This window comes from Tenrec ecaudatus, chromosome 5 (assembly GCF_050624435.1).
Source record: "Tenrec ecaudatus isolate mTenEca1 chromosome 5, mTenEca1.hap1, whole genome shotgun sequence".
NCBI lineage: Eukaryota > Metazoa > Chordata > Mammalia > Afrosoricida > Tenrecidae > Tenrec > Tenrec ecaudatus.
The window spans coordinates 146734148-146744076 of record NC_134534.1 but is presented as its reverse complement, the minus strand read 5'-3'; the positions used below and the strand labels follow the sequence as shown (position 1 = coordinate 146744076).

Genomic DNA, 9929 nt, shown 5'->3' with positions numbered 1-9929 from the left:
AGCAGGGCAGGGGCCGGGCCAGGCCAGATCAGGAGGCCGAGGCCAGGGAGAGAGGTCTGAACACAGCTAAGAGGTTGTCCTGATCAATGAACTGTATCCCAAGTCTTTCCAGATCCTGAATTGTAACCAGTTACTTTCCTAACCAACCCTGTAATCACAGGTTTGTCTGTGAATTGTATGTGACTGTTGCCACGAATTACTTGACTCGGCAGAGAACCCAGTGTTCTGTGAGAGGGACAGCGGGGGCAAGTTTGACCCCACCTCACAGGACTCAGCCTTAAGCTGATGCTGACAGCAATTCTCCCCCCACCCCACCCCATTATTACAGTGCCAGGGGCTCCAGTTATGCAGGAAGCCGGAGAGATGCTCTAAGATAACCAACCAAAGCAAGCTTAAAGCAAAATCTTTTATTTGATGCAGGAACTATTACGGTACAAAAAACATTTTTTAAAAGTCAGCTGTGAGCTACTGTCAACTATTTACAGAAGTATGTACAAATCAAGTAAGTGGTTACCACTGTCAATTTAAGAACAAATAGAGCACACGGCTCCAACAAACCCCAGCATGTCAGGAAGAACACAGGTCCCCCTCGAGCTTGTGAGAACACTTGTGCCGTCGTAAAAACAGTCGCTTAGATTCTTTATTAACAGAGAAACTAAGTTACCTACTCTCTGTACAAACATATTTGGTTTTAACAAAAGCTTCTGCTGCTGTCGACTCCCTGCACCCCCACCCCTTGAGATGCCGAGTCTGTGACAGACAAGCACGCACCAGTGCAATACAACGGGAATTATTGTGCCCAACATGAGGAATGGCGGGCTGTGCCAGTATCGCCTACAAACAAAAGATGGTGCTTGCATCTACGCAACTGAAATTGCATCTGACTTGAACTTCAGTTGCAATGGTTTGTGTTCCTTGTCAGGCTTCTGATGGTGCAGCACACAGGGCCCCGTCAAGTCAGAGCTGAGGCTATTGGGCAGTTAGGACATGGGGAAGGCTTGAGGGGTTCATGGTCCCAGCTGAATTGTGTGAAGAGGCACCCAAGAGAGAAGGCAATTAGCCCCAATCCCCAGGAGATCATCCGTGGGGGAGTTGTAAATTAACCTTCACGCAGCAACTGGAACACACCCCTTAGCAATTTGCTGCCAGTGGTTACGGGGAAGCCAGGAGCACTGATTAACACTGAGCCCTGGGCTCAAGGTGGCTCTGTGGCTACTAAAAACAGAATCCAAACTGGGAGGGACATGCAGCTGTCGCTCAAGAGGGCAAAGCTGGAAACTATCTCCAGAAGGCACTAGAAACATTAGACGGTACGACGGGGACCATTACGAAGGCAAGGAAACTATCACCTGACAGTAAACAATCCTCAAAATGAACACAGGCCATACTGTTACTTAAAAATGCATTATGTCTTAAACGAGTGACAGACGCCAGGCACTTTAGAATGTTCCAATTCCACCGAGCTTGGCATTCAAAGGCACTGACATGAAGGCAGCACCCACCCGGCCGACAAGAAGACGGGTGGGGCTGAGAGGTGTCCAGTGGGGAAGGCCACAATGGTCCCTGGAAAACAAGCTCCGGAACATGGCCTGAGGAGGTGGGATTTTGTCTTATCACTGAGACAAAAGCACCAGAGGGCTAACTTCACTGTGGTTTTCAAATAAGAGGCAGATGACCAGCTGCTGTTTCTCCCCAAGGAACAAAGGAGGCGGGCTTAGATTTCGTAAGGAAGTCCTACAAAGTGCTCTTATCAGCAGAGTAAGCTTCAGAATTTCTTTTGCTGCCAATTCAGCATCCATGCACAGAGAGATGTCCGAAATAATTCAGGCACAGCCTTAGGTGCAGTGGGGACCATTCAAACTCTCCCCCATCCACAATGCTCTGAAGTAGTAGTAAGCAGAGCTATCAGCCGATGTCAGACTGCCTGAGTCAAAGAGGGGAGGCAGCAGAAAGGATGACCCAGTACCTCCTTATCAGTTACAGCACCCCTATCACATTCCCCAGCTCCCACAGTTTGTTCACAGATCGTTTAAAACAAGATACTGTTTAAAAAAAAGATTCGATCAAGAGCTAGAATCAATACGGTCTTTCAGGTGTGGAGATCAAACAAAACTGCCCCAGGTGCCATCGTTTTTAAATTAGGATAACAGAAATCTAATTTAAAAGTAACTGGCTTGCCTTTCTCTTTAAAAGCTAAAACCCACTACCCAAATGAGTGGATTCCGACTCACAGGGACCCTGCACAGGGTAAGACTGCTCATCAGTATGGGAGCAGACAGCCTCTTTTCCTATGGACCTTGTCGTTAGCAGCCCATGGCTTATGCTACAGCACCAACCAGGGATCTGTAAGACACTGAGATGTAAAGAAACTATCAAGCTTCTTATTTAGGGGAGAGTGGGCACTAAAAACAAAGATACTGGAGGCACCTGGGAGGCAGCCGCCCACACTGTGGGCATCAGCTGCGGGCTGGAGGCTCAGCTCTAGTGTTATCTCGGCTTCTGGAGCCCTGCTCCTGGCAATCTCCCATGGGCTCGTCTTCCCCAGTCCGCTCCCTCAGCTACCTAACATTCTAAACAGTCAGAATCACATCAGATCGTTTTTAAGCCTCGGAGTGGTGGAGCAAAGATACAGTAAGGGATGCATCCAGCAACAGCATTTTCTGGTAGCACTAGATTATCTGTAATTACCACAGAATACTTTCAACTCCTATAGAGCAGAAGTTGAAAACTAGCAGCTGATTAGACCATAGCAGGTTTGTCCATTTCATTGGACCAGAATTCAAATATACACTAAAAAATGTAGATGCCAATATTCAAAGAACCAGAGTCCATCAAATAAAAGTTCAGACCCCCGGCCTCCCTTTAAGGAGAAAGGTGGGTACCCAGCTTGTCGTTCTATCACCTACTGTCCGACACGGAGGGGCTAGCAACCCCAGCTGCCTGCCTTATCCCTGGCGGCTGCTTACAGCTGCTCTGACCTCCCATCTGCTCAAGGGCAGCAGTCTTCACCAGCAACACAAACAGGCAAGGTGACCAACCTCCCATTGGCACCATCTATCCCGGACTCTCCACAGACACCACCATTCACCACTCTCCTTTGAGGACCAAATGACTATCTGATAAGGCTTTTTTTTTTTGGGGGGGGGGGGTTATCATTTCTTCTTCTGAAGTAAAATAGGTGGTCTTTTTTTTTCCTTTGAAAGAGATAATCATGGGGGAAAAAATCTCTAAAAATTGTATCACCATACACTTTTTTCAAAAGAATCTTCCTGAGCGTAGGCCGAGCAGGTTAAAAAACAGACACTTGTGGCTATGAAGCAATAAGACCGAACATCTGGCAAACTTTGCTTAAATACACCACACTGATTCATCGACGTCATTACTAGACATGTTTTCAAACATGTGATCTGGGACTACTTTCCGTTATTGCTTAATACGGCTGCCAAGAAATTTTACGTCATTGACTTTAAGGCCCCATGTTATTTGGGGGCACAAAACACTTATTACCTCGCTGTGTCACCTGCCTGAGTACTTGGGCCTAGATCTAAATGACTTCTGATAATTGGACTAAGAGAGCTGCAAGGCCCCAGACAGCCTGCTCTCAGGTGGTCCTTCTGCACTGGACGATTTAGACCCCTCTGTGAGAAGCATCTATCCCTCTGGCAAGGCTGAGTCAGGTACCAAGTCCTTGCTGCAGGGCCTTGGCTTGTTCAGATGAACAATCAATCCCCACCTTCTGCCACTCGCAGAACTTGCTCAGTTACCGGGGGCCCTGAACCTGGCTGGCCCCCTTCCATAGGACACCAGTGAATTGTACCCACAGCCCTCTTTTGTTAAGGGCTCACGTTAACACCACCCCAGATTCTAACTCTTCTTTCCCTGGTGTCTAAAAACTTATGCGTTGGCAGGGGCTTCCTTTGAATTTCAGTTTACCACTCCCACCTTCAGGGGCAATTTGCAAGGAAGGAAATGCAGCTCTGCTTGGAACAGATGGTTTGCCTTAATGTGCTGGGCAGCCATTCCCATTCCCAGCATGACACAGGGCGGGTCAGAAAGTGAGGCTAATGAGGCAAGACCAAGACCAGGAAGTGGGACCTCTCACCATCCTCCAAGTCACTTTCTCACACCATAGTTCTGGGACCTTCCCTGTGTGTCGGCCTGAAGTTGATGACCATCAAAAACAGTGTTTCAAAATAAGTACCCAGACCCTTGATCCAAACTATAGAATCACTTCCCTTTCGAACTAGGTACGCTCCCTTTGTCCTCTCCACTTGAAGTTCATTTGCCAAGCCCTCTGCCCACTCCCATGGGGCCCAGCTCAATGCCTCATCCGCTCCCTGGAGCCACTGTCAAGGACACCTCCTTCCCTCCCACCCTGACAGCCGCTCCTAAATGGCTCCTTGGGGGCAACGCTTCTCCTCCATAGCACCCCTCTGATGTTGCTCCAAAACGTGGGCGCACAGCCGCCTCCACAGAGCGTGCACAGACACAGGGTTGGCAGTGCAGCCTCCTGGATTCCACGGTGACAACATGGAACTTCTCTCCTCCGAGACTTGAGTCTTACAGGAGGTGGGGGGAGGGGAGAGATGGTCCTGCAGGGCCACTCATCTCTGCCCCAGAGCAGCTGCAGGAAACTTGATGTCAGAGAACAGACCAGCACGTTCTTGTCCTGAGAAGCTGCCAGCTGCCTTTTAGAGCAGGGAGTATGACACATTTGCAGCAAAAAATACATACGACCCTTTTCTTTGCAGCCCAGCACCCAGGCCCGCCCTCCTCCGGATGTTTCTCAGCACCAGCCCCCTCAGTGTGGCCCTATCTGAAGGAAGGGTGAAAACAACGGCTCCTGGCGTTGAACGCTGAGAAAAACCAGTGCCAAGTCCAACCTTGCCTTTGGAAAAGGCCAAGAAAGTTGCTCAACGCCACTCCTTTTGCGCCTCCCTAACTCCCCCCTAAGGATATGGGTAGATTAGGTGGAAAGGAGTCCTCAGGGGAAACTAGCACACATTATTATACCCGGGATGGGAACTGCGAACACTTTGCAAAAAGGGATTCCTACAGAGAGCATGTAACTTTTCCTTTTAAAAGCAAATGCTTCCCTGTTAAAACCCTAACTCTCTACTTTGGGGAAGGGCAGAGACAAACACCTCAGAAATACAAAGTGAACTTGGTTGATACAAGCACTTCTAGGTCTTCTTCAGAAGGTAATCAAAGGGCACCTTCGGTGTTCTACCTGCTTTAACCAAGGCCTGTCCTTGCCCACATGGGTTCACAGAGTTGTTGCCACCATTCCCATGCCAGTTGCATGTCCCCAGCACAGAGCGCACGGGCTGACGACTGTCCCAAGCCGGAATTTTGAACCTCCAGCTGGGCCCCAACTTTGGGAAGACTGTGAAGCAGATGAAACCTGGGGACAGACACCTGGCTGCCAGACAAAGATCCGCATGACCCCAATTTGTATGGAGGAAGGGCTCCAGGTGCTGCAGTATCTTGTGCATGATGACCCACCATGCGGGACAGATGGGTTACAAAGGCCAGTCTGACCAGCCCCAGAGCCCCTCAACCAGCCATGTCACCCCTAACACAAGAAGGCAGGAGCAACGACAGACTCGCTCCTGATTTTTTGTGGCTGCTGGGATCCTGCACGTGCTTTCTCCACGAAGCATTTCAAATCAAAGGCACCAGCAGCATCAAACAAGCCAAGTTTGCTGGGCTAACTGAATTGGAACAATCCGTGTACACATTTTCCGGTTTCTCTTTACTCATCTCCTCCTAGTCTCTGGAGCAGGTCTGAATGTCAGGACTGACCTCCCGTGGTCAGCCACAGGTTCCCAGGCCTGGTCTATAGCTGTGCACCTCAGAGCTCGAAGGGTTGGGTGCATGGCCAAGATATCGGGGACGATCTGGGGCAGGGGGAGCAAGGACTGGCCAACACTTCAATCAGAACATCCTGGTTCAAGATCCCAGTGGCAGAGTGGGCCACACAACCAGAGGGGGCGCCAGAGAGCCAGGAGAGGTGGCCGTTAAAGTGGCAATGCTTCTATGCTTCCCATCTTCACAGAGGGATGACGGCGTGGAGTTCTTCAGTGTAGCTGTGGCACCCCAGTTCTGCTGTGCACGCCCCAGAGGGGAGGAGCTTCGAGGCAAGGGCAGGAGGCTCCTCCTCACCTGGGGAAAGGGGAGAGGGCAAAGGCACATGGTCATTGCATGTCACTAGGTCGGGTATGTATGCCAGGCGTGGCTGGAATCGGGTTTTGGGCTACAGGCTTTGCACAGTGAGGCAGGCACCTCACCCATCCCTCGCTCTCTAGCAGGGTGGAGAAAGCAACATTCCAAGGAGTCCCAGCGCATGTGGGAAGGAGCCTTCCTACCTGGGGCGTTAGGCGCCAAGCTCTGATCGAGGTGACAGTGTCCATAAGCCCCAGAGATACAGCTTCAAAGATGAAACGGGGTGGGTGACAAAAACGGTGGGTCCCAACAGCACTACCGCTGCTGCGTGACAAGCCCATGGACGCACACTAGAACTGCTCCATACGGGTTTTCAATTGTAACCTCGGAGCAGATTTGCCAGGCCTCTCTTCCGTCTTACCGCTTGGGGATGGGGTGGGGTGGGGTGGGCTGGAATGCCCAACCTTTAGATCAGCGGGTCTCAACCTGCGGGCTGTAACTCCTTTGCAGATCGAATGACCCTTTCACAAGGGTCGCCCAATTCATAATAGTAGCAAAATGACAGTGATGAAGCAGCCACAAAAATAACTTTGTGGTTCATCACACGAGGAACTGTATGAAAGGGTCGCGGCATTGGAAGGTGGAGAACCGCTGCTTCAGGTGAACAATTGAATACACGCAGCGTGTACCACCCAGGGCCCTCCCCCCTCAAAGAGCCGGGTCTGTGAGCCTCACGGGAACGCTGCCCGCCCAGGGGACTGAGGTCTTCGGAGAGGGGATGCTGATGCACATGTTGTGACAGCGCGCTCTTCACAGGACTCGGGGGTGGGCTCATCCTCACTTAACGCCAGCGTTTCAAGTATGTCAAACATGTACTTCCAGAACGCAGGACACCCCACGACTGTCAATAAGCCCGCCCTCTGCACACCAGGACCCGCTGCCAAGTCGGTATGTACGAGTCGGGAACCCGCTTTGGACGCAGCCACGGCCGAGCCCCCGCTCCACTGCCCCTCTTACCCAGGCCCGAGGAGGACGACACGCTCTCCGTCAGGGAGGAGGTCTCCGTGTGGTCCGTCGAGAGCCCTTCCATCAGCGGCAGGGACAGCTCAGACGAGGGCACGGACGAGTCGTAGATGCCCGAGTCCCGCGGCATGTCCGAGGGGCCGGCGGCCTTGACCAAGTGCAGCAGGGGCCGCAGGGCGGCGCTGCCCTCGGGGCTGGCCCGGGCCTCGGGCTCTTCGTCCAGGCCGAGCTGCTGCTGGGGCCGAGCGGCTGCCCCGCCCATGGCGGCCTCGGCCTTCAGGCAGAAACCGCCGCCCTCGGCCCCGGCCTTGCCCGTGACGTCGTTCAAGACGAGGCCGGAGTCGAACTTCTCCAGCGCGGGCTCGCGGGAGCGCGCCGGAGGCGGGTGGGCCGGCGCGAACTGCTTCTCGAACCAGTCGGGCTCGTCGTCGATGAGCTGGTGCATGTTGCAGATGGCGACGTAGAGGGAGCGGCCCGCCTTGCTCCGGAAGTAGTTCCGCCGGCTGACGTAGGGCGCATGCTCCGGGGGGCGCTGCTCTCGCCCCGGGAGGCGCTGCTCTCGCGAGTGCAGGTGGGAACAGAGCTGGGGGAGGTGGTCCATGAGCTTGTACTTGGTGCTCAGGTCCAGGACGCCGGGGACGTCGCCCTCGCAGGAGTAGTCGAAGTAGACGGCGATGAACTTGCTGAGCGCCGCGGCACTCTGCTTGGCCTGGCGCAGCTTCTCGGCGATGGCCGCCACCGCCACCACGAAGAGCTCCCCCTTCGTTGGGTCCCGGCCCCTGCCTTTGTGCTTGGAGTTCTTCTTGTCCACAAAGTACTTCATGCCCTTGGAGCAGACCACGATGATGAACTGGGCCTCGTGGATCTTCTGAATGACCCATTCTCGCTGCCCTTCGCGCCGGGGGCTGAAGTCTTCCCACAGGTCCAGAGTCACCTGGAGAGAGAGGGGGTGGGTGGGTGGGGGTGCGTCTTACCTCACCTGCCCAGTGAGGGCGGGGGATGGGGGCGCAGAGAAGCCCATCAACCATCCCGTCCGTCACTGTCACCGGCTGCACTCTGCAGGGGACTCCCACACGCCAGGCCCCGGGCAGGGCTAGCCATCCATTCCATGGGATCATTTTCTCGTCTGGTCAGGTCACGAGTTTGCCACCAGCGAGAGACAGCAGTGCAGGGCTCTCAGCAACTTGGCTCAGGCACAAGCCACCTGAGATGCCGCCCTCAAGGAACTAAGAGTAACCAGGGTTCGTGTGTCTGATAGGTAAGGCTGCCTAGAGACAAAGCCCCCGGTTGGAGGCTCTGAGAGAATGTGATGAGTGACCCCGAGTGGGCTGGAAAGTGGAGGTCAAGCATGGACATCACAGCCCCTCACCATCCTGGGTAGCCATGTCCAGAAAGTATTTGTGCCAGGAGCATCATGCTGCCCATGCCGCCCACAGCCCACCTGGGAAGGAGGGGGGTGAACTGTGATTCCATGGTGGCACTCCGTGACTCATTCGTGGTGACCAGCAGAAGCAGACCCCTGCAGCCTCAGGCCAGAACAAAGGGGTCTCGGTTGGACCTGGCTAGAGCAGGCTGCAGGCCCTCACCAGAACTTATCTCTCACCACATTGTTATCTAACTGTTTTAAGTGTCTCTTAGCAACTAGATTGGCCTCTTCTGCAATTCAGCAACTACTTCCCAATGCCTGTAACAGAGGGAGGAAAGGAATTCTAGAAGACGTCTTCTTTTGTTCTAAGATGTTGCAAAGAAAGTTCCCAGAATCCACCCACTTACTGGAAATACGCCTGAAGTGTTTCACTATCTCCCTAACTGCTGCTAACATTATATAAGTTGGAGGTTAATTGAGAACATTTTAAATATCTTTGACCCAGCAATTCCATTTCTCTTATCAGCTATCTGTTCTTGGAAAATCATGATAAATGGGGTAAAAGCTTTATCTCCTCAGATGTTATACAATTTGAATTAACTCAGTTATGGTGAACCAATGTTATGGATTTCATGTGTCTATCGAACTACTGACAGTGTAGAAATGTACTCAGTGAAGACTTTTTGAAAAAACGAAAACTAAAAGCACTCCAGTAAGCCGAAAATGGCAAACGGAACGCATGAACCCACCTGCCCCCAAACAGACAGGAAGGAAAAACATCAAACATTCTGCCTTTGAAAGCTTCCTCTATTCTCCAGGTTGGGATGAAAATAAGGCAAGTGTATGCTTGTCAGCCTTTCTGATAGTTTCCAGGTTTTCTACAATAAGTTATTTCATTCATAATTGGGGACGTTTTTCCCCATGAAGACAATCACTTACAAAGCAGAGGAATCTGGGTTTTCTGCGGCAGCTGAAGACAATGTGCCACAGGGTAGTCTGCTGCCTTAGGTGTGCCAACCTCCTCCTGGGGAAACCCAGTGAGACTCGTACGTACGCACGCTGTTGAGACACTAGGAGGCAGCCTCACCACATGGAGAGATCCTGAGAAACCACCAGCCGGCAGTATCAAAGCCAGAATGAGTTCCAACCACACAAATCACTAAACAATTTTCCTAATTTCTCTAAAACAGTGTGGGCTTTCCATGGGAGCTTTAAATTTGCCTCTAAAAGTGATGCAACAACACTAAAGGGAAAGAAAAGAGCAAACATCCTGCCATGGAGCTGACTCCGACGCACAGTGCCTCACAGGACCGAGCAGAACTGTCCATGGGTTTCCAAGCCTCTAACTCTTTCAGGAGCTAGAAAGCCTCGTCTT

General features: G+C 52.2%; 1 protein-coding gene across 2 annotated transcripts in view; it reads right to left on the bottom strand.

Annotated features, from left to right (window-relative positions):
• Positions 1-392: 392 nt before the first annotated feature.
• IL17RD (interleukin 17 receptor D) overlaps positions 393-9929 on the bottom strand; it is an 81649-nt gene continuing 72112 nt past the window's right edge. For both annotated transcript variants that reach the window (XM_075550008.1, XM_075550007.1), the window contains exons 12-13: positions 7183-8122; positions 393-6165 (exon numbers count right to left, since the gene is read on the bottom strand). In XM_075550008.1, coding sequence (XP_075406123.1) covers positions 6053-6165; positions 7183-8122 — 1053 coding nt within the window. In that variant the 3' untranslated portion in view covers positions 393-6052. The remainder of the gene's footprint in view (positions 6166-7182; positions 8123-9929) is intronic.